The sequence below is a fragment of the Ciona robusta genome, chromosome 8, assembly GCF_009617815.1.
Source record: "Ciona robusta chromosome 8, ASM961781v2".
NCBI classification, from domain to species: Eukaryota; Metazoa; Chordata; class Ascidiacea; order Phlebobranchia; family Cionidae; genus Ciona; species Ciona robusta.
Window position 1 is genome coordinate 6,185,172 of NC_143242.1, and position 22,969 is coordinate 6,208,140.

At 35.8% G+C, this 22,969-nt stretch overlaps 5 protein-coding genes across 6 annotated transcripts in view; 1 reads left to right on the forward strand and 4 right to left on the reverse strand.

Moving 5' to 3' along the window:
• The window catches only part of LOC149732784 (rab11 family-interacting protein 5-like), a 71,738-nt gene extending 65,656 nt beyond the window's left edge, over positions 1 to 6,082 (reverse strand). Inside the window, exon 1 of one of the 2 annotated variants that reach the window (XM_089882352.1) lies at positions 6,062 to 6,082. The gene's annotated coding sequence lies outside the window, so the exon portion shown is untranslated. The remainder of the gene's footprint in view (positions 1 to 6,061) is intronic. The other variant, XM_089882353.1, reaches the window with a different exon arrangement.
• A 5,237-nt stretch (positions 6,083 to 11,319) lies between these two features.
• On the reverse strand, positions 11,320 to 12,922 carry LOC149732792 (cilia- and flagella-associated protein 68-like). Its single transcript, XM_089882366.1, has 4 exons — positions 12,696 to 12,922; positions 12,464 to 12,633; positions 11,993 to 12,098; positions 11,320 to 11,687 (listed from the first exon to the last, which is right to left on the reverse strand). Exons 1-4 carry the CDS (start codon positions 12,751 to 12,753, stop codon positions 11,551 to 11,553), a joined length of 471 nt encoding a protein of 156 aa, XP_089738492.1. The 5' UTR covers positions 12,754 to 12,922; the 3' UTR covers positions 11,320 to 11,550.
• A 263-nt stretch (positions 12,923 to 13,185) lies between these two features.
• On the reverse strand, positions 13,186 to 15,356 carry LOC149732793 (uncharacterized). The gene is made up of 5 exons (XM_089882356.1): positions 15,163 to 15,356; positions 14,633 to 14,826; positions 14,086 to 14,284; positions 13,873 to 14,013; positions 13,186 to 13,625 (listed from the first exon to the last, which is right to left on the reverse strand). The coding sequence occupies exons 1-5, from the start codon at positions 15,260 to 15,262 to the stop codon at positions 13,276 to 13,278; spliced, it is 984 nt and encodes a 327-aa protein (XP_089738482.1). The 5' UTR covers positions 15,263 to 15,356; the 3' UTR covers positions 13,186 to 13,275.
• A 1,347-nt stretch (positions 15,357 to 16,703) lies between these two features.
• Positions 16,704 to 19,205, reverse strand: LOC149732794 (uncharacterized). The gene is made up of 5 exons (XM_089882357.1): positions 19,049 to 19,205; positions 18,795 to 18,988; positions 18,370 to 18,565; positions 17,740 to 17,880; positions 16,704 to 17,210 (listed from the first exon to the last, which is right to left on the reverse strand). The coding sequence occupies exons 1-5, from the start codon at positions 19,140 to 19,142 to the stop codon at positions 16,912 to 16,914; spliced, it is 924 nt and encodes a 307-aa protein (XP_089738483.1). The 5' UTR covers positions 19,143 to 19,205; the 3' UTR covers positions 16,704 to 16,911.
• A 1,020-nt stretch (positions 19,206 to 20,225) lies between these two features.
• On the forward strand, positions 20,226 to 22,932 carry LOC149732795 (ribosome production factor 1-like). The gene is made up of 7 exons (XM_089882355.1): positions 20,226 to 20,615; positions 20,833 to 21,066; positions 21,354 to 21,507; positions 21,667 to 21,782; positions 22,060 to 22,205; positions 22,356 to 22,482; positions 22,791 to 22,932. Exons 1-7 carry the CDS (start codon positions 20,379 to 20,381, stop codon positions 22,830 to 22,832), a joined length of 1,056 nt encoding a protein of 351 aa, XP_089738481.1. The 5' UTR covers positions 20,226 to 20,378; the 3' UTR covers positions 22,833 to 22,932.
• Positions 22,933 to 22,969: the final 37 nt, after the last annotated feature.

A 22,969-nucleotide genomic window follows, 5' to 3' on the forward strand; every position in this document is an offset into this window, starting at 1 on the left:
GCATTTCTAGTTACAGTGAAAATTACATTTCAAAATAATTGTCATGATAGAGATATAGAAAGTCTACAGCACCAATATACACTGCTGCACATTGCGTGACATTTAAAACCGTTTTTCGTTTTGCCGAAAGAAAATTTTTTGCTCGGTCACACCTATAAACATGACACGACAGTATTATTTTATCTATAATGTAAAGAAATGAAATAATTTAGCCCAGTTTTATACCAGTAGCATAAAACTTTACTATTATATAGTAGGGTGGGGGAAGATGGGACAGCTTTTCATTCTATTTTCTCGTCACATTTAGTAGTGAACAAAGAACATTCAAAAAATTATAAAACCGTATCCTCACAACTCCATGGACCGTTGTTAATTTTTTAAAACACGATCAGGATATATGAATAATACCTGCTGTCCCATCTTTCCCCACAGTAATATACATCAAGATTCCCGATTGTAGTCATTCATCTAAATTACTTCCCTCATAAATCTACCACGTTCAGATGCTTATACAGTTCTATATATAACCGTGTACAAATTATATAAAAACGTTCCAAATTAATAGCAGCTATTATTAAGCACGTTTTGACTTTGTGCATATGTAATATGACAACATCTTAATATTGTCACAAATTTAAAAATATTTTACCCGTTTTATATAGCATTACTTTAATGACCGCCTACCCACAAATACGAGGTATAGCTTCCGTTTGGCAGCGTAAAATAATAATTTAAACGCTATAATGTTCGACATCGGGTAATGGACGGGTAAATTTTAATAACTGCTCGTGTTAATAAAACAATTTATATGAACTTAGAGGTCATTTCAGATTACAATATGTTAGTGGGTATAAATTAAAATCTTCAAATTTGCAGTCAAAGTTGAAATTAGATTCTTATGATTACCTGTTTATTATTAAAATGTTTGAACAGTTGTACACAGTAGCTGAAATCCTATTATTTCCCCACCCTATTATATGACATGTTTTTTTCAATTATCCAAACAAGATGACTTTCTTATAACTGCATGGGATATAAAAGGTTTATTATTAAACACAACAAATGTGTTTTTAGAGTACTAGTTACAGCTTGACTCTTATGCTCAAGAATTTACCAAAATTTCCCTTTTGCTTGGTCGTTATACAACTAGCAATGGTGGTGGTGCCAGTGCATCAGGCGCTAGTGGCGGTAACCCGAAATAGATTTCCAACCAAGCATTGTTTCTTTTGTTCTTAAAGCTTCTTATTTAATTACTCGTGTTTACATCAGGCCATGATTCTTGGAAATGGTCTTAAACGTGTCAATTTTCTGCCACCGTGTACCGGTAAGGTCACACGCGGTGACACTAATCTTTGTTGCAAGCCTTTAATGTATTATATTCAGTTAAAAATAATTCATATCGTCCGGTGAGAAACAGCTTATCGGACATAGTAAGATAAGGATTTGGTTACAACGGTCAGCCGCGAAAGGTTGTTTAACTATTCGCCTATTGTGTTCTAAAACCGACAACACTATAACCATGTAAGGTGCTGTAGTTGATGTGACACATTTCACAAAAAAAACTCCCGAGGGTTTTAAATTTATCGTGATTTTAATCTGCTTACTTAACATCACACGTGTACGTCGCCGTTACCACAACGCGCATATACGCCAAACAAACCACGATAAGGTAATTTTCGTGCATCGTGTATCCAGGTCGCCGAGCCACTTGTTGCAAAACAGCTTTGCGGCATGTAACATATACCTTACCTTTTGCCTCGACAGGCTGTGCATTTTGGCTTACTCTATATATACATATATATATGTATACAAAGACGGAGGAACCGCAACGTTTATACGCTTATGCTTCTATCATAAACAATATATAGTGTGGGGGGAACGGGACACCTTAGCACATAATACTTAAATATCCAGATTGTCAACGCCCTGTAGGAGTCGTGAGGATACGGTTTTAGAGTTATTTTAATGTTCTTTGTTTACTACGCAAATGGAAGGAGAAAACAGAAACATGTGCCATCTTTTTCCACTCTAGTATATATCGAAATTTCATAATTACCTTCGCCCGAAAGTTTAGATTTGGGGTTTTTATGAATAGAACAGGTATAACCAGTTACTACGACCTTTATTTATATAGTATATAGGCGGTGTAGTTGTGATACTAAATACTACAAGATTTTTTTCTAGTCTGAACCCGAATGATTTACAAGCAATTGACGTCAATCGACGTAACAGCGACAGCCTAAAACATTTGAAATAAATGACTTTTTAAAAGTCGTTTTAAGGACAAAAATGATTTTGTGAACACTCTGTTTTTCCAACACGAACTTGCATACATATTTCCGGCAGTAATTATTATTCAACCCAACAACATGTGTATTCGTGCATTTCGCTGTAAAAGTACGTGAGTGTGGAAATTTGTTTCAGAAGCCAAACAGAAACCTCCGCATGTTGAAGCTCGAAACGTGTCCATACTACCAAGCCACAACTTCCCCAAATCTTAACGTTTTTCTAACCCTGATTTCTCGTTAAAATCTCCCGATACGTACGTGATTGCGTTTCATAGAAAAATCGTTGTCTGCTGAATGCATTTCTAAAAACCACAAAATTGAGTCCCTTTTGCACAAGTCCACGAAAATGTCTTTCTTGGAGAAAACTGATCCCATTACGTCATAATACGTCATATAGATACGCGGATAACGAAGTTATGTAACAATAAACATTGCTCAAAACTCTAATTTGTATACAAGGGATTTATAAGTTGTTATTTTCCGATTTTAATAACCAAATAAATCAAGCCTAAAACAAATACGTTACGCTTAATTCTTAATTAGGCTTAAACCTTATGCAATTGTCGTTATAAGCGAAAGATATGCAAATGTTTACTTTCGGGCAATATATCATTTTTAATTTAGTTTTAACTCATCACGACCTACAATGCAGTTTTGCACAGCTTTGACTTGTTAATTAAGACAAACGTACACCACCGCACAAATTGGCGTTATTTTGAAGTTTTGAAATTGAATCTAGACCGCTTGCCATGCGCCAACAGCAAAAACGTGCTTTATTGCGTCTATGCACTTATGGTAATGTAGCTATTGAAACGGAATTTTCCCACCACGGTGTATAATCTATTGCGCTATCGTGGCGTCTAATTATAGCCTCAATAATTGATCATATTTTGTGATTCGCGAATCCACTTTTCAAATTGTTTGCTGCATTTCAACGGAAATAGTAGAAACTTCCTATCATAAGTCGTCGCATCCTTGTCAAGTTAAAATTCGTCTTTTTGAAATAAACCGATTAATACATAGGATTTGATTTGGTATTAACTGCCAACCGAGTCGCTACTTAGCGTCAAGGGATGGAAATTAGGATGGTCTAGACACGTCTAATGTTCATCTTTGCATTTTGGGCATGACTTCCAGGCACGAGCGCTAGCCTTATTGGTAAAAGCATCCTTTCTCCGTACATTTGACTCCAGCCTCTTTTGGCAGCAATAGACCAAGTTATCAAGATTTAGATCACTCTTCTGTGGCATCTGAAGGAATTTGTTCACTCATATTCACTTCTCGCTCTTCAGGTGCACATGCTGCTACGAGGGAGTTTTATTTTTTCCGAGAAGTGTTTTGAAGATAATTAATTTGGAAACCTAATAGCCGTGAGATCTATGGTTGGTCACGAACGTCGTTTTTTGAGTCTGTCCACGTATATCACAATCGAATTACCGATAACAGTTTTATTATGAACTGATGGCTTGACCAGATTTAAACAACAGGCCACATGTAAGCCGTCACCTCGTTAATTAAGTTAGGCAAGAACTAAACACTCAGCGGATATTACTTTAAATCCCTTCTCAACAAGGCGTTAGTCTCGTTGTCTTAACAAAGCTGCCTAAATTATGAGCACCTTGCGATGGCCGAGGCTTTAATTTTTGCAGGAGAATTGCACATGGCATGCTTTGGCAACGAGTTACGTGGGAACCGGATCGTTAATTAAGTTTTCGTACACTTAAACTGCCCGCATACACACCACAACAGTTTCAATCCAAACGGAAAAAGAACATTTTCTGCTTTGTGTGGACAAACATACGATTATACTTTGGCCGAAACGTTGCATTTCTTCATGTGTTTGTTCCACCGGGAATATCCACAACTGGAAGGCGCACTTGAAATATTTAAAGCTAACTATTCTCCTAAATAATGTTTTGTTACAAAAATGTTCAATCTTAACTGAACATTTGATTTATGTCTAATAGCTCATGAATCATTGCAAATCGAGTAATTGGTACGGAGATCACCGTAAAACCACGTTGTAGACCACCGAGTTCATTTTTTACTTGAAAATATCCGGAAATAGGACAAAACACGTCATAACCATTTAGTGTTGTTTCCATAACTCGTTATTGCGGAAATAACTTGTGCGGGTTTACCAACCACTAAAATAGATATACACGTTTCTAAGTTTAAAACAACGTCCTGATGGTTAACAGATAAGAATTAGACGTGAAGTGATGATGTTTATAAATAAGTTCTGCACAAAAGTCACTGCGGTAAAAAGTTTGATACTTTTGAATAAAATTTGCACAAAACTATTTTTGGCTGTCTTCTGGATTACACATTAAGATATTTAATTTTAGAGAATTTAATTACTTCTGGATTTAAACCTGTATCAATCGTTGTAAGTCTGTGTATAAAACGATCTCAGTCGTGACCACGTAAGTGCGCATGCGTATTTTAGAACGGTAGGTATTTGACGGACGCATACAAATATTTTAAGACGACTGACTGTGTTTTATATACACAAAATTCCCATCGGATTTACTGCTGGCTTTATCCGCCATGTAGCTATTTGGAAATGCAATAACCACGTGGGACAAGGCGTCAATTGTTAAGTCATTATGGTTACTAAGCAACCAGATACCCTTCTATCTTTGGTGTACCATTGTATTGGGATACATGGTGTGTAGCCATCTAGGCTAATGGTTTTGTTTGCAGCGTCGGAGTGAAAATCTATATTATCTTTGCATTATATTTGTAATTCAAGGTTATCTATGGTGTCCATTGCCCGTAATCATTACTAAATTTCCCTAATACAGTATGCAAAAAAATTAAAAAGCATTCCTTTCAAATTCTAAATGCCGCTGTAACTATCTTTTAGAGTTCTATATAGCAGTCTGTGTTTTAAGAACGATCATCATACTTTGGTATTCGAACTTTTATAGTACTGTGGGGTAATATGGGAAAAAATTAGCACAGAATTTACAAACCCCACAATCGTGTTTTAAACAAATAACAATAGTCTATATGAGAGTCGTGAGGATACGGATTTATAATTTGTCCAAGACTCTTTGTTTACTAACAAATGGGAAAATAGAATAAAAATGTGTCCCAGCTTCACCCACCCTACTATATAATTATAAAGTTTCATCACTAAAATCATGATCAATAATAAATTGATCAATTATGCGACAAACAGTGATTAAATATACTCTACCCAAGAAGGCGTCATTGCGCAAATGCGACATGTTTTGCGCATGATTTTCACATTTCACATTTAACAATTTACGTCAGTAAAATCTCTGACGTAATTACGTAAGCGTATCAATTACGCATGCCCATAACCGGGCGTACAAGTTCCACGCTGGCGGTAAACCCAAGCAACACTTTTTTGCACTTTCGTCATAGCCAACAAACGATTTTCAGTGAAATGTTTTGAAGTTAGTGTTATAGATGCCTTTTCGTCGGGCGTGGCCCACTTGTCCCGAGGCAGCATATAACTGAAACTATTCGATTGGGTGTAGACGTGACCGTGTGTCACGTCTGAACTTCTCTCTGTGCTTATAACGCGTCCTTTATCAGTAGAGCACTACCAGCCTTCCAAACTGTCTTAAGGTTTATTGTGTGAAGTAGAGGAACGGTACACTTTACGGGACGGTACTCTTTAGGATACGGGACGGTACTCTTTAGGATACGGGACGGTTAAACAGGGTGAGAGGACAGGGCCACTCCAGGTGTTACATACAGTTACAAAATAAATACAAATTTAACTTACATGTAGTAACCTTATTCAAATAGAATCCTTCGTTAGGGTTAAAGACTATAATTAATACAAACATTAACGGTGAAATATATATGAACGGATGGATTACGTCCGATCCGCATTCGGTTACTGGAAAAGAGGAACAAAAAGGGCAAACGAACAAGGCCACGTTTCTTGAAACTAAAAACAATAGAAATAACAGAAAGAATAGGAGCCGGGGATTCTACAGTTAGCCTATATCACTGTATACACTCATAACAAATTAAATGCGTCATTACCACATTTTAAATTGTGTATCGACTAAAAACTATAATACCGCGATTTCTTTTTATTATCCCATATATACAGGGATGGGAAAGATGGGACACGTTTTTATTCTTTTTTCTCGTATAGACAGAATTATAAATCCATACCCTCACGACTCCCATAGACCGTTGTTGATTGTTCAAAACACAATCAAGATATTTAGATTTTACGAGCTAGAGGTCTCCCATCTTCCCCTACCCTACTATGTAGATACATCTGACCGCCCATACGAAGTATATGGTCTTGTAAAATGCACAATTATTTTACTTCAAACAAACTCTTTATTCGAAGACTTCTTATAACACGGTAATAAAAATCTAGCGTCCTTTAACTGCACTGTATACTTAAACCAGATAAAATCTATACACCTGGTGTTATATCGCAATCAGGTCAGCTACAACTGTGCAAATTGGGTTTTGATCGAAGAGTGGCCATTTGCATGCGATGCTATCAAAATACACGAGTATAGATGACTGGGTATATGTAGTACACCAAAAACCTCGTGGGATAGAAACCCTATTGTCTCAAGGCACATATTTTCAACATTGATTTAGCCAAGATAAAGTAGCTTTTACGTAATTTCTATCTCGGTCAGATTGCTCATAAAGCATGTTTATTTTAGTTAAGGAGAAACTACAGTAACCTCTTTGAAGCCAATATGGTTTTGTTCCTTTGGAATAGGTAATTGTTAAACTTTGTTTATTATTTAATTTAGGTAATGTTTTACGAGTTATTTTTAACTTTGTATATTTTTTCTTACGCTTACAAATATATAGTATAGGGTGGGGAAGATGGGACACCAACATCGTTCCATTTGGAAGTAAGCAAAAAATTAAAGAGTAAGACCGAATCCTTGCGACTGCTATATAGACGGTTGTTAATTGTTCAAAACACGATCATGAAATTTAAGTATCATACGCTAAAGGTGTCCGGTCTTCTCCACCCTACTATTTAAGATTAAAGGTCTGCATTTATTCTAACAGATTGCAACGACTTTCTGTTTACAATCGTTTATGCATTTTTTAACAAGCTACGTTGAATAAACTAATGAAACGTTTTGAATGTTATACGAACGTAATTTCTCATCACTGCAATTTTCACTGACATAAAATTCCATAACAAAATATGGATTATATAAATTGCAAGCTAAGGTAATTAAAGTGTTTGTCTGGCGAGTGGAAATGAGAATTTATTAAATTGGAAAGTTTCTGCTTACCGCCAAACATTAATCCTGGTTTGAGGTCTTTTTGCTACTTCTCGTTTATACGTTGCGCTTAGTAAAAATAAAAGTTGCGAAATTTTGTGGTTGATTTATATCGTTCTGATCTCTGACTTAAATTGGTGTATTTTATTGTTTGGATCTGTCTTACTCAGACGTTGAATCATTCCATAAACTTTTGCTCTGGCGATCAGCTCTTAATCTTAGAAAATACCATGATTCACAAGCAAAACCAAAAGCATAAACGCCTACGTTAAACTGTGTATACCCATCACAGGATACACAATGCTATAAATATAGAATAATTGCAAAAATATTTACAGCTTACGTGTCTGTCTGGATGTACAGGCGGCCACAGATATAAAACCCCGACTTTATCTAGGTTTTTAAACATCCTTTATAGTAATGTCAATAACTTGTGAAACATAAAAGCCGATGATGTAAACCTACTGCTTGTATCAGAAAACAACAGAGTTTAAAACAGATCAAAGAGACATTAACTATCAATCAAAACATAATTGAAAACCGTTTGTTGCGGAATCAAATAGCAAGGCCCTGCCGCAACATATATATTAGGCACTCTAAAATCCCTACTCAATAGACGAAATATAACTATTAAAACCGAATAAACACAACACCTAAACATGTTAAGAACCTCGGAACGATCTATACTCTGCTGTAACAGCAAAAGCAAAGTCACTAAAAGAACCCAAGCCAGGCAAAGGAACAAAAAAACGAAGGAATGTAGATTGCAAACAAAGTGGAATGTTTCTGTGCGCCGTGCATTCGCAACGACTTACACAAGCGTTGTAGGATTTGAAAGCTGCTGTTGTGTTCAAGCAGATGTCTCATATTAAAAGCTGTTACGGTAAACGGATTGCCAGATATTAAGAAATTGTTATAGTTAGCAATTTATTTGTTGTTAAGAGATCGTACGAATCAGAGACAGCAGCAGTAAGTATGAGTAAAACGTTGGCGGGCCGAGGTACATTCATTGTTTTACCAAAGTATACTCATACTTTTACGTAAAATGATAACAGTGTCATTTTAGGAGCTGGAATTCTATTTTAGCGATAATTTTTATCCTGTTACCGTTTCGTGATGTCATTTTGTTACGAAGTATGAATTTGCATGACGTCACAATGCGGACGAGTGAAGTGTGCATGGTACGAGAAATGACGATGTGCTTTTATTTTTGCGGTTTTATTATTTGAGATTGTTTAATGCAAATTAGACTTCCTTTTTTATTATTACTCTATCAAATTTAATATGTCTGGTTTCAAATCATGACAAAGTAGTGGTCCGGAGTTATTTTTACTTTGGCTTATGTACAAAAATGGACATACAATGAGTTACAATTAGCTTGGTCTATAATCGATGTTTCTATGCGAAATAATCGGGGCTTATATCTGTTTCAAGTAGATTCTGTTTATTACTACTCGACTAAAATACTCAGACAATCGAATGAAAGCTGTAAGCGGCTCGGCCACTCAAGATTGCACTTGTTGCTGCTTATGACTTCGTCTTTGTCCTGCCAAGAAGTGAAGGCAATTTCGCACTTACGGTTCTTGCTGCAACACGAGATATAGATCTAATTGAAAACAACAACTCCTACCACAGGCATACGTGCTATTCCAATCTGTCCATGGTCACGTGTTTGATATCAAAACACGTGGCGGTCATAACTCGGTGTGGCGGTAAACAAATGTGTTTTGACTCAGTTTCACGTTACTAGGAACGCGAAACAAATCGTTTACTATAGGACTTTAAGTGTAAACTCATTTTTTATCAAATTAAATTTCAAAAGAATCGTGCAGGCTTAAACCAGGTGAAAAAAAAACGAATTTTCTTATGTTTGGTTGTTTATAATATCAGCATAATTGCAGTTGCGTATGTCTGCCGAGTTCGTTGCAGTACAGGACTTGTTTTATTTATACAGAGTCCGGTGGACTGTTGTGTAAATGTCACTTAATCCTATAAACGTGCCTGCACCTCATGTTGATACTGGCTCGCTGATGTGTCATTTTCCCGCTAACTATGACTGCACGTATTTTTCAATGCGAAAAGCAACCGTATATATGTTACGTCATGTCAGTTTTAGTTTCTGTATATTTGTAAAAGATATAATAAGTCACTGTTCATTCATAACTATCGAACAATGATATTTCTCTGTTGATTTTTGTGGCTTTTTTCAATGGAAAATGTCTCAACCACATAATTAGCGAGTTTTGCAGTGGCAAATATGACGTGATATAATCACCTTGATTTCGCTCGCCAATATATCCGGACCTTCGGTTAATTGTTCAAGGAGTCGGCCGGATAGCAGCCGTATCATTAGAACTGAATTACGCTCTCATAATGAATTGTGTATATAAGCAGAGGTCCAGTTTATCAACGGGCCTGTCGCCAGGAACTGTATTTACATATCCGGCACTCTTGCCACTCAGCGGCTTCGTAAGAACGGATAAGATCTGTGTCGGTATAGTTTTTGCGCCTGTCGTGGTCCTCGATGCAGCTTGTGTTTTGGTTATCGAGATTTAGCATTACCGTTTTTTACAGCCCGCCGTGTAGCTTGTTAAAGGTGTGTCCAGCCGCTAAGTACACACTTCATATCCGATCTCGTTGCCCAACAATCAAACGATTAAAAAAACTTGGCTTCTGTATCCCAGCGTTTGGGTGGTAAGTAATTATCCGTGATGAGCAATCACTATAACCGCCTGAAAATTCCCTAATTGCAAAGTTCATAATACATTATTGTTATAGGCCGTTCGTATTCACAAACGTAAACGACCTGGAATGGTGAAATTTCCAACGCGTTTTCGTTTATTATGACAAATACAAAAAAACGGATAAGAACTTAAAATCCGATTAACTAGTCGACCAGTATAGTTTATTTTCGATCAAACAACGGAGCAGATGGGCAGGCATGCATTTGTAACTTGATAAAGCTGTACTTGTGCAATAAACTGTGGAATTTTAAGCAAACGAAACCAGATTAATTGTTTATTTTCATATAAACGCCGCACGTCGCCTCCAGCCTACTTTACGTTAACATGGTTTTTACCCGATTGTTGCGGATGCTAGTATACAAGATAATTAAATTAAGTTTTACGTCAGAGATGTCGGGTTTGATTGCTTTCTAATCTTATCCAGCGTTACGTTTTAGCGCCCACCGCCGGAGATGGTATCAGTTGTTTTACAGTGACCTTTAATTTTAACACAAAAAGGGTACTAGTATTATGATTATAATTGGTTGTGTTATTTAACGCAGTTCAACGGCGTGAGAAATTTCTGAAAATCAATATTTAATCACTCTTCTTGTGCGGATAACCGCCACCGAAAAATCGCCCGTTTTGGCACGTTAACTAGCTATCACTCCAATTTGACACGGTTATTGGTTAGAGGTACAGGGTAATTTGATCTTCCCGGTTCACGCGGACTTTTCGCAGGCGTTTGCCGCAACTCTGCACGGAATTAACGCTGTGGTTGCACTCGAGGAAATAGGCATCCACCCCAAACTATACGGGCGTGGAGAGTCAATTTTCCAAAGTTGTTATCTTAATGTCAGAGGGCGGTTAGTTGGTAACTTGTCACTGATCATCACATTTCCCGAACTGATCACTATTACTTGACCTTACAACACTACATGCTTTTGGACGCACTTTATCAGATGCCATCACGGAAATTAGTTTTTGCGTCGAGCAACACGGCGAAACTCTACATTGCTATATATAGCTTAAAAGTTCACACAGATACTGTTTGCACCAGCATACTGGTTTTATAAAATATTTTGTATTGAAAAATGCACAGTAATATTACATTTCTATATATCAGTGGCTTGTTTCAATGTTAAATTAATAACAACACAAAAGCTAAACCTAAACATGGCTGTGATCAATATTACTTATCTAGCGCAGTATGGTAAATAGTTCAAAAACGCATTAGGCAGATCATTGTATAACGATTAAGTCTGTAACATGACGACTTTAGACTTGGGGCGTTTTACGAACCGTTGGATGTACGTATGCGTTGCGGGATGTGGTGATAAATGAGTTGTACATTTCTTTGTCAAGGTCATGATCTAACTCCGGTTGGTGACCTGGAAACGCTGTTGGTTCTTTTCCTGTCAATTTAAACATAAATAATGAAGCAACGTAGCAATTTACGTACACCTGGTCACTATGTGGCGATTTTTCAACCCATTTAAATTTGTTATTTTACAGGTGTGGGGTTTTTACCACATTAAAAGGCGGTTAAATTTAGCTTGAATTTGTTGTGGTAACCTACGACAGTTGTTTTTCACTTTCAGTCTTTCGTAATTCGCCAAAATTTTTATTAGATACGATAAATAAGTCTATGGGAAAACTATACCATTTGCAACTAAGAATTACCGCTTGACTTATTAGAAATGTTAAAATTCTTACTTACCCGCCAGTTTTCGAAGATCAACCTTTTTTGAAACGTTATCTAATCCCACCGGTTCCCCACTGTGTCTGTAGTCTTGCGATGACGTCGTTTCAAAGTAATGATCGTACTGTGTAAAAATACGTTTGGTTTGCAAGATTTCTTATAAAGTTATATAAAATATCAACGGGAAATTTGGCTGTCTTGGCTGGTATTAGTCGGTATTGGAATACCTTAAAACGCATTTCCGCATTTATTTACGTGACCCATAAATATACAGCATTGCAATTAAAATAATATATTGACTTAACAAAAATATTCCACAGCAGTGAAATACATGATTTAGTTTTACCAAGGTGGTCCTAAAATACAAAAGTTGGAGCGGCCATTTTCGATACCTTATACTCGTGCCACTAACATAAATTTGGGCAATCAACTAACGCTATAAATTTGATGTTCTAGGATCACCTTGTTGTCAGTATTGCGTTTGATTACCTGTGATGGAAGCGGTTTAAGCTCTAACGCTCTGTTTACTTCATATCGTTGCTCATTCCAATTTCCAATTAAAGTTCTGTTGCTGTAACTACTTTCTTTAGTAGTACACCTCCATCCGAATTGGGTAAATTTAAGTTGGTCGTGTGTATGCGTCCAAACCTCGCCAAGTCCTTAGAAAACAGTTTTGTAAACTTGTTAATATACTAGAATTCACCCTAGACAATCTTTTTACCTGAAGCTCGCACTCCATATCTAAACGAAGGGCTTTTGTTGTTTTCCTGAAGAGCCATTCTATTGTAACATTTGTAGCACACAATCAGTTGGCGGCAAAAATTAGCAGCGTAGCTTTGTAACTATGGAGATGCAGCGACATCGTGCGACCATTTTGCAGACAGTGATTTTGTCCCCAAGTATAGTACGACAAATTACGATAAGAATAGCTTTAAATCGACTTTTGTTTAAAAAACAAACTGATTTACTTTTTAAATAAAAATATCACTTTAAAGTAGTTTTGCTGGTTTTCAATACACTAACTGTTTACAAAACATTTTTTTATTTTGCGTCGGACATAAATTGAAATTTAGACAATGTCAAAAGCACGATAACTGGATTCTGTATATGAACTCTGTTACTTACGGACTCTGATATACCATCCAACACAAAATGATTCATTTTATATAACTTGTTGGTTCGTATACAAAATTACTGAACTGACCAATACGTTTTGTGAAAAGCTTGGGTATGATTTTAATGAATGTACAATTGCCGCATGTTTTACAAAATACACAATACTTCGTCTCAATTTACCAACACTATAGGTCACTTGTAACCTTTCCGCTCGTCCCATTTTCATCTTCTTCAAGAATATTTTTACCCACCTTGTTGTTTTTAAGGTGTCTAAACAAGAAGACGCCAATTTTTATTAGAGTAGCTAAAACTGCAATGCCAAGGGCCACTGAGGCTATAATTAAAATACGAGTGGAGCCACCCTGACTTTGCCGTTTACCCACAAGGCCTCCAAGTGCAAGAATTAAGATCGGGTAAGGAGAGAATAGATAGTTTGTGTACTTGTTCCACACAAAGTTGTCAATAACCATCCAGGCGACTATCGCAACAAGGACGATTACAACTGGAATGGTCGATCCGTCTTCTACAGAAATACCTGGCAAATGTAGGTAAGCTGTAAGAATGTATGGCTGCAAGCATTATTATTATAATACGTTTCAAGAAACATGTTACTCTTTACTAGTTGTCCTAATTTATTATGTTTATTCAAGTTCAAGTTGACTTTGGCCACGTATTGTATGTGGACCAGCAGGTATGAGTAATCAAAGTAAAAAAAATATGCGTGTATAAGTAAACGGCCGATGCGCATGTTCTTTCTGTATCAATTTAAAATGTTTCCAAACCTCTCATTACTGCTTTCGTCATTCCAGCACTGCTTTTGTACGTAATCACAATTCCTAGGTTCAAGCATGTAGCAATTGTGATCCACGCCGCAAAGACCCCGAGTCCGTTTTGCACGATAATCCTCACGCACCAAATCATAACTGTGTATCAATAATTAAAGATAATTGTTTTACAACAACAGCACGTTCGGTAATTGGCGGTAATATACAAACCTTTACATTCAGCTGTTTCATCGATTCGACCGTTCTCAATGCTGTCTGCTAATGGTTTGCATGCCATTACGATGATAGCATAAACGGAAATCATGCACAGTATGATCACAGCCAAACTTAATTCTAATAACTCCCGATCAAAAACGAGAATCCAAGCGAACGTGCTTGCAAATGCAACCCCATGAAATATGAAGTATAACTGAAATGAAAAGAGGTACTTTGATTACGGCTTTAGTATACAGCCCTATATTTCTCTATGTATTCCGGTATTAGAACACTTATACTCAAAAAGCACCCAAAAAGCACAATATATATATATAGTGATTTTTTTACATTTATAGTACTGTGGGGTAAGATGAGACACCTTTAGCACATAATATCTAAATATCCTGATCATGTTCTAAACAATAAACAACGGTCTATGGGATTCGTAAGTGTGTTTTTTTACAATTTCTTAAAAGTTTTTGTGTACTTGCCAAATGGAACGAGAGAACAGGACGAAATAATGTCCCATCTTTCCCCACCCTACTACACACATATTACTTACATTTGACAAGAGTGGTGGTTCTTGTTTTAAAGGGCTTTTGTAGGAAGGCAGAAATAAGGTGACGGTTAAATACACTGATGCGACTAAGTTCCAAACATAAATGGTCGCCCATGCTACACCAAACGAAACTGATGCTGGGGTCGACAGCTGGTAGTATTTTTCCGTGATGCCACCAGTTGTGTTAGTAAACACCTCTAAAATGTTAAAGGACCGATATTTTAATTGACTCATAAAAGTATATTGTTGCATATACTGTAACTTGATTTCCGTTTACGCTATTATAGTGGGTGGGAGAAGTTGGGACACCCTTTCATTCTATTTTCTCTTCTCATTTGGTCGTAAACAAAGAACATTCAAAGAATTATAAACCGTATCCTAACGACTTCCATAAACCGTTGTTAATTGTTTAAAAAACGATCAAGATATTTAGATATTATATACTAAAGGTGTCCCATCTTACCTCACAGTACTATAGAAAATCAGCTTACACGCATAAATATTCCATGCAAAAAATCTATACGTTTACATACCTGTATTCATCTGCCCTATGTAGCCCAAAAGCACAGCTGCGACAAACACAACCAAAGAAAAAATAACAACAAAGTACTGAACTTTAGTAATATCCGCCATTTTCTGTAGTAAAAATACAGTTATTCTACTTCATATGTGACAACATAGACTTCAACTTCAACTAATGTGTTTTACGTTATACCGTCCCTAACTATAATTGGAGATTATAAGCTAACCACCACGAAACTAAAGTGCCCTTTATTATACACCTCCGTCTAAAATAACACTCACTCTAGGCGTTTAATCTTTTGCCTATAACGTAAAAGCAAAACACTTCCAATCTGCACATCACATAAGTCTAAAACGACTAGTGGTAAAGTAACCTGTAGCCTGCAGGTGCAACTGTACACGTATACATATTGAGAGCCCGTCGCACTTTTTGGCAAACACAAAGAAAATATACTGTCTGAACAGTTTGCATAACAAATCTGTTCTAAATATGCAAACACGTCATACACCTACTGAACTAAACTACAACGACTATAGGTATCGCTGCCCTCAATTACAGCGACTGTTTCGTACTGCTGGGCTAGATTGCAGCGACCATGTACTATGAACAGCCATGAGCTATATAGTGGTGCAAGCGTAGTTTTGTACAACGCTTCTAGGTCTGCGGTAGAGCACGAATAGGGTTTTCTAATTATAGGCCATTAAATGTTATATAACGCCAAATTGTTACATAACATTTCTTGATAACTTGTCAAGAGCACAACAATCAATGTATTATATAACAGTATTTCTGTTTCCTGACAGGAAGTAATATATATGACTGACTTTACGCTTGCGACTTTACCGTTTAACTAATATAAACCAAGCATATTGACTGCTTATATATACAGCCCTATAGCACACATATAGCAACTGAGTTCATTACTACCTTTCTTCTTCCTTCGTACGCGAGATCTAAAAGTTTCGAAGCAAGTAATAGTAGGGTGGGGATAGATAGGACACCTTTCGCACATAATATCCAAATATCCTAGTCGTGTTTTAACAATTAAATACAGTTTATGGGAGTCGTGAGGATACGGTTTTATAACTTTTTAAATCTTTTTCGTTTAGTACTTGATGAGACAAGAAAACAGAATAAAAAGGTGTCCCATTTTCCCCCAACCTACTATAAAATCCAAACATATTGACTGCTTATACAGCTCTATAGCGCACAAAAAGCAATTGAGTTCATGGCTACCTTGCTTCGCTCGTACACGTAATCTAAAAGTTTCTATACTTACGCTCGATTAGTAATGTACTACATTATGCAAATTTCCGGTATACAGCGTGGTATAAAAATTCGATCAGTAAGTTTACTCACTACTACAGGAAAGTCGCATATAGGCATACTTGTTTTGGAATTTCACATTAAGATTATAGCTATACATTTTGCCCCGTTTAAAAAATCTGCATATATGCGCAGAGGTTAAAATTTTACAAGTATAGATGTCTTTAATATAATGAATACTATTCGATACTCGAATGTATGTTGGATAACATAATAACATTCTCGTAATATCAAACATTAATATTTATTTACATAAACCTTTTGTATTGTAAATTTAACTAGTGAAGAACGAAATCAAAAACACGAAATTATAATAGAAACAACACAACAGAACGTGACGTCATAGATGTATATGTCATCATTTTTGTGACGTCACAGATGTATAGGTCATCATTTTTTTTCCAAAGTCAATAAACTGAATTACAAATACAATTTAGACAGCAGTTCCACGAGTAACGCAACGGTAAGTGACGAGGGATATTTTCGCAAGTAATGCTATCACGACGATCCCGAGTTCTACTGAGGCTATGATGAGGTTTTGGGGGTTAGATTGGGTGACTGGACGCAACTTGGCAATGATTCCCGACAGGGCCAAGATTAAGACAGCGTAAGGGGTGAATATGAATCTAGTGAACTTGTCCCATATAAAGTTGTCGAGGATGAACCAAGCGATAATTATAGCAAGCAGAATAATCAAAACCACCGTGGAGCCGTTTTGAATGCTGATAAGTCCTATAAAATGAATATTAAAATCATTAAGATACGCCTGAATGACTTTGATGACAAAATCAAAAATATATCTGCTACTAATGTGTTTACGCTGTGCAGCAGTGGTGTAATGGGCGTCCTACTTTTGGTGAGCAAATGATTCGAAAGTGGGACGCCATGGTATTTCACCTAAATCGCTGCTGTGTGTGTTTATAACATTTTGAATCTTTTAACTGCCTTTTCGCAGGGTTCTCTAAACCATATTTAACAGTAGCTTGTTGTATATGTGCGATCTCTTGTCAATATCACAATACTTAACTAAACTACTATATAGTTACATAGTAGGATGGGGTAAGATGGGACATGTTTGTATTCTCTTTCCGTTACATTTGATTTAGTAAAAACGAAGTTATATAACCATAACCACGTGACTCTAAATAGTGTTGTTGATTGTGTAAAAAACTTAACTTGAAAGTTTAAATTAGCATTTAGGTGCTAACAGTATCCCGGTTTACCCCACAGTATACTATATATGAATATAATATTATCATACCACGTTGTACTGCAGGTGTGATGCCAAAACTGTCCTGGTATAAAATAACATCAGCCAAGTTCAATAATGTCGCCACAGTCAACCAGGTCGCAAATGTTGAAAGGCCATTTTGTATCACAATTCTCACGGTCCATTCTACAGCTACAGAAATGAATCATAAGCATATTACCAATGATTTTATATATATTATATATAGTATGATTTTACTTTTGAATGAATGAATGAATGTAACTTACTTTATCCTCGCGTGGCCAGAAAACGACAGTCGTTATAACACGGGTTTAACACCTGGCGCCAGCTTACGCTTATGTATGGCTGATAATTTGGACAACCCATTAGTGACCACTGGGTTGAAGCAATTGTCGTTAAGTGTCTTGCCCAATGACACATACGCCCACAATGGTAGCAGCGACGAGCCTTGAACCCATTACCTAATGGTTACAGGCAGCCGCGCTAACCACTACGCCGGACTTTTGCGTTAAAATATTTATAGGATACATGGTATATACCTATATTTGAAGCTATGTATGTTATAGCTACCAAGAAATGTAGAAACGTTGCCCAAGTAATTAATTATTGCATTTTACATTAATACATTTAATAAAACTAATGAAAAACATCACAACGCACATTTCTTTTGATCAGGAAGCCGCGTCAAGGAAGCGCCATTATGCGCGAGAGCTTTGCAACATGAGCCGATGGCAATGTAAACCGAAGCAACTGCCAAAATCAGCAGTGCTAATGCCAAGCCCAGTATTTCGCGATCAAATGCAAACAGCCATCCAATAGTTGTGGAAAACGACATGATATAACCGGCAAAGAAAACCTGCGATAAACGAATAGTTATACTTAAACAAAGAAGAGAGCAAACCAGATTACAACATTAAGTGGCCGCCGGCCAAACGAACAGCAGTATAAAATATTTACGCAGATGGCAGATGTAAGCGACGTCCCATATATACGTGTCCTTTGTAACCTTTACACGTTTTAATAGTATCTAAAACTTTTGCCGAATAATAGTTAAAAATATAAAACGTATTTCTGTAAATACTAACATTGTTCAAAATGGGGGGATTCGTCTTTAATGGACTTTTGATTTCCGGTAACCATAGCGACACAAGCATGTAGATAATTCCTGCTAAATTCCACAAATAGATGATTGGCCAGACGATCCCAAATGCAGTTCCGATCGGAGATGCTTCTTGGTAATATTTCGCATCGACCTCGCCATTGTCGCTATAGTATAAACCTATAGAGTCAAATATGGAGTTATAATAAGCATATTACTAAGTTAATAAAACAGACAAACCTTTGACTTTAGCTGTGTTGAGATACGCAAAGATTAAAGATAATGCATAAGCAATAGCAGCTGCAACTACAAAAAATATCATTTTTGCCGCCATTGTATATCTTAAACAATCTGCAATGAAATAGAAACATAAATATACTGTACTAGTGCACTATACCCTATTAAACACAGTCAACACAAACTGGCCGTGTCACGAACTGCTCTGTTTCGGTTTAAATGAATAATACATTCATATGACCACTCCTGTACCTCCATTTGACAGCTTGCAGTGACGCAATAAACGGATTTACACAAAATAGAGGCGATTGTTCTATATTACTTGCAGAACAATAAGTAAAGCATTCCTAAATAACAATACACTGCCGACTGTATCAGTAGAAAAAAGAATTAGCTTTTCAAACTATACTTTTAAAACTCCCTGGTATAAAGCGAACGCCGTTTTTACCAATATAAAAACAGCGCGACGGTTACCTGTAGGGCGTAGCCATGAGCGAGTCGATGAGAATAATTCATCATGCGATTATTTCCACTGCATATTTAACCTCTTATGGGACAATAACATATTTTAAAACCATCGATAAACTGCTTTTTCTGTCATCAAAATATGTTATGTAACATCGACTGTAAAACGTGTTACGTAACTTCCTGACGTCACAGCGATGACTCTACAAAAGAAAAGGAAAAGAAAAAAGGGTGTTATATAACCGTCATGCTCGGCGTCCTCGCTTTTTGTTCTTTCTTGTTCATTTTGATAGGCATAGTAGTTGTACTCCTATCTTTATTTTAATAAGCAAGAGTTTAAACTTCTTTAAAGCAATTTATTACATAAAACCAATGTTTGTACTTGACTGACACGAAAGCAGAAAAAATCAGTTAAATTTTACCAAGTCACTACTTACAAAATAAAAATAGAGTTTCATGTGAATTATTTTAGAAACTGTTGCCTGATTTTCATGATCCACTTTCGATTGATAACAAAAAAATGATATGAAATATCTATTTTTTTATTAAATGTGCTTCTGTACCAATTCGGGGAAATACCCGAAACGTGTGACTGTTTTTTAGCTAACTTGTTTTAACTTTTTATGCTTGTAAATTCAGATAAAGCTCGCGTTTATCGGCTTTGATATTTCCTTAACTTATGCTAGTCTGATGTATGTTTTGTACGGGATTGAAATGTTAAAATATAATATAAAAAAATTTTTTAGATCAAGTACGTGTGCGGTGTGTATATTGTATATACCGGTCAATTTAAAGGTTTTTTAAACTGAACACTAAACTTTCTGGTAAACCAACATCAGCAAAGTAGGAATTACTGTTAGCTGAAAATATGGATGAAGATCAACAAAGTATATGTTCTGATCAGTTCAGTATATCTTCTGATCAACTGAGCATATGCTCTGGTGGAATATTTAGTGACATCGCTTCGGTTATTGATGAAAATCCATTGAAAGATGATGCCAATAACAATAATAATGAATCGATGCCACAAAATAACATATCACAGATCCGGAATAAAGACAGAAGAACTGCTGCATTCATTAAAATGAGAAAAGAACAAAGAAAAGTAAAATTTTACAGATTAACTGATTTTATTATTAAATATTTTAACGATTTCATTTAAAAACAGTCATTCAAAACAAGTTCATCAATTTTGACATGCGACAGTATAATATACAGTTTGCAATAGCCCAAAATTTGTTCTTATGCTCAAAAGACACAGCAACAAATTTCTATTTAAACTTCAATTTAATTATGACTTAAATATCCATTTTTGCTTACAGGAAAAAATTCGCTTACGAAAACAAAGACAAAATATGAGAAAACAGCTCGGGAAAAATGCTCCACCAGTTGCGCCTCCCAAAACCATAGAAAACCGGAGAGAAAAAGAAGACACGATGGTTCAACCAGATGATGTTGAAGTCCTACTGGATGAAGAGTCTGATGAGATGGCTTCGTATTTTGAGAGAAAGACAACTCCAAAAATTTTAATCACGACATCTGATAGGCCAAGATCGGTATATGTTTGTTAATTTTTGTTAATGTGTTTTTTTTAAGACCATGTATTTCATAATACCTGTATGCACGGCAAACTGCAAGAGCAAATTTCTGTTTAACTGCAACCTATAACTTATTGTTGTAAGTAGAGTATTATTTTAGTTTTCAAGACCGAAATGTTCGAGCAAAATGAAATATTAAGGTCTATAATATTAATTATTAGGCAGCTAATTTTGTTCTGTAACAAGAATAATGTACTGGTGTAGCCTCATAATCTAAAGGCACTATCTGTATATCCTATTTATAGCGGACTACAAAATTCTTGAAAGAACTGAGTGAAGGGCTTCCTAATTCGACTGTGTTTTACCGACGAGCACTTGATTTGAAGAAAGTGATTCCTCAGTGTATTATGAAAGGGTTTACTGATATAATTATTGTAAATGAAGATCGTAAAACACCAAGTAAGAACATATGGTTATGTAGTTTAATAACTCTTACCAGTATGGTGTTTCTTTTTTCAAATAGAAAAGAAAATTCACCCCAAAAAAACTTGAATATTAAAGAATGCAATTTATTTTGAATTACTATAGGCCCAAAAATATTTAAACCTATTTTTTCAGATGGCTTGTTGCTGTGTCATTTACCTGAAGGGCCAACTGTCCATTTTAAAATGTCGAATGTAAAACTGAGAAAAGAAATTAAAAATAGCACCACACCTTCAGAACATCAACCGGAGGTAAGTCATTTAAAACAACAAAGAATTTTTTTTATTATTTTTCAGTTAAAAAATTACTGTCACTTGATATTTTAAGTGTGTACTCGTGTTTTCTTGTTAGCCAGTTGGTTTTGCACTTAATGAAATAAAGTGCAGTATAAATACTATTAGTAATCACAATCTTTACAATTCAGAATAGTTTTATTAATGTCTTAGCTTGTAATTCACCTTACTGTAAAGTAAAAACATGTTAATAAATTTACACAATACAAATCATGAATTCAATTTTTTTTTCCAGATAATTTTAAATAACTTTGGCACCCGACTTGGGCATACAATCGGTCGTATGTTCACCACTCTCTTTCCTCATAATCCAGAGTTCATTGGAAGACAAGTCGTCACTTTTCACAACCAACGGGATTTTATATTTTTTCGTCACCACAGGTAAAATTTTGCAAAGTTGCTGCTCTTGCAGGCATAATGTAAAAATTGTTTCTTTGGATAAAAAATATTAATTTTAATATCAGTACTTACTTTGGCTTCAGTATTTCGGGCATATGTATGCTGCACGCTACAACACTTTGCTAAATACAGATACATCTTTCGAAATGAGAAAAGAGTAGGGTTACAGGAGATTGGTCCCAGATTTACTTTAAAACTTCGATCGTTGCAAAAAGGGACGTTCGATTCAAAGTTTGGTGAATATGAATGGATTCATAAGGTGATATAATCACATTTTCTGGTTTACCAGTTTTTTGTTTGTTGTTTTGTTTTACAGAAATAATATAACATCTTTATTTGTCCCTTGATGGCGTTATACGGAAGACGTTAATATTACTTTTTTATGCTAATGTGGCCGGCTAATGAATGAGTGTTTCATACACTTTAAGCGATTTCACATATGTTAGTTTGTCGTTATTTAACTTATGGGTAACTATTTTTCCATTTTTTCCTTTTTTCATTTATGGCTGACAAATTGGGCCATATAAAATATGATGTGAAAATCAACCATTTACCTTTTAAATGCAGAGACATGAAATGGATACGAGTCGCAGAAGGTTTCATTTGTGAATCAACCTATTGTTTGTGTGCAACCACACTTGCATGAGGGGTTAAGAAGAAATTGTAATGACCTGGTATTTGATGAAAGAATAAACTGAATTTAAACTCATGTCTCATATAAATTAGTTCTGGTTATGTGAAATATT

What these genes read in the sequence shown, in the direction of transcription:
- LOC149732795 (XM_089882355.1), top strand. Translation starts at nt 20,379, where the DNA reads ATGGATGAAGATCAACAAAGTATATGTTCTGATCAGTTCAGTATATCT. An exon ending in TGAAGATCGTAAAACACCAA is followed by an intron (nt 21,508 to 21,666) that starts GTAAGAACATAT and finishes CTATTTTTTCAG; the next exon opens with ATGGCTTGTTGCTGTGTCAT. An exon ending in AATATGAATGGATTCATAAG is followed by an intron (nt 22,483 to 22,790) that starts GTGATATAATCA and finishes TTTTAAATGCAG; the next exon opens with AGACATGAAATGGATACGAG.
- LOC149732794 (XM_089882357.1), bottom strand. Translation starts at nt 19,142, where the DNA reads ATGGCGGCAAAAATGATATTTTTTGTAGTTGCAGCTGCTATTGCTTAT. An exon ending in CAACACAGCTAAAGTCAAAG is followed by an intron (nt 18,989 to 19,048) that starts GTTTGTCTGTTT and finishes TTGACTCTATAG; the next exon opens with GTTTATACTATAGCGACAAT. An exon ending in GCTTCCTGATCAAAAGAAAT is followed by an intron (nt 17,881 to 18,369) that starts GTGCGTTGTGAT and finishes TCATTTCTGTAG; the next exon opens with CTGTAGAATGGACCGTGAGA.
- LOC149732792 (XM_089882366.1), bottom strand. Translation starts at nt 12,753, where the DNA reads ATGGCTCTTCAGGAAAACAACAAAAGCCCTTCGTTTAGATATGGAGTG. An exon ending in ATATGGAGTGCGAGCTTCAG is followed by an intron (nt 12,634 to 12,695) that starts GTAAAAAGATTG and finishes CTGTTTTCTAAG; the next exon opens with GACTTGGCGAGGTTTGGACG. An exon ending in TGATCTTCGAAAACTGGCGG is followed by an intron (nt 11,688 to 11,992) that starts GTAAGTAAGAAT and finishes TTAAATTGACAG; the next exon opens with GAAAAGAACCAACAGCGTTT.
- LOC149732793 (XM_089882356.1), bottom strand. Translation starts at nt 15,262, where the DNA reads ATGGCGGATATTACTAAAGTTCAGTACTTTGTTGTTATTTTTTCTTTG. An exon ending in AACCACCACTCTTGTCAAAT is followed by an intron (nt 14,285 to 14,632) that starts GTAAGTAATATG and finishes TTTTCATTTCAG; the next exon opens with TTATACTTCATATTTCATGG. An exon ending in GACGAAAGCAGTAATGAGAG is followed by an intron (nt 13,626 to 13,872) that starts GTTTGGAAACAT and finishes TACATTTGCCAG; the next exon opens with GTATTTCTGTAGAAGACGGA.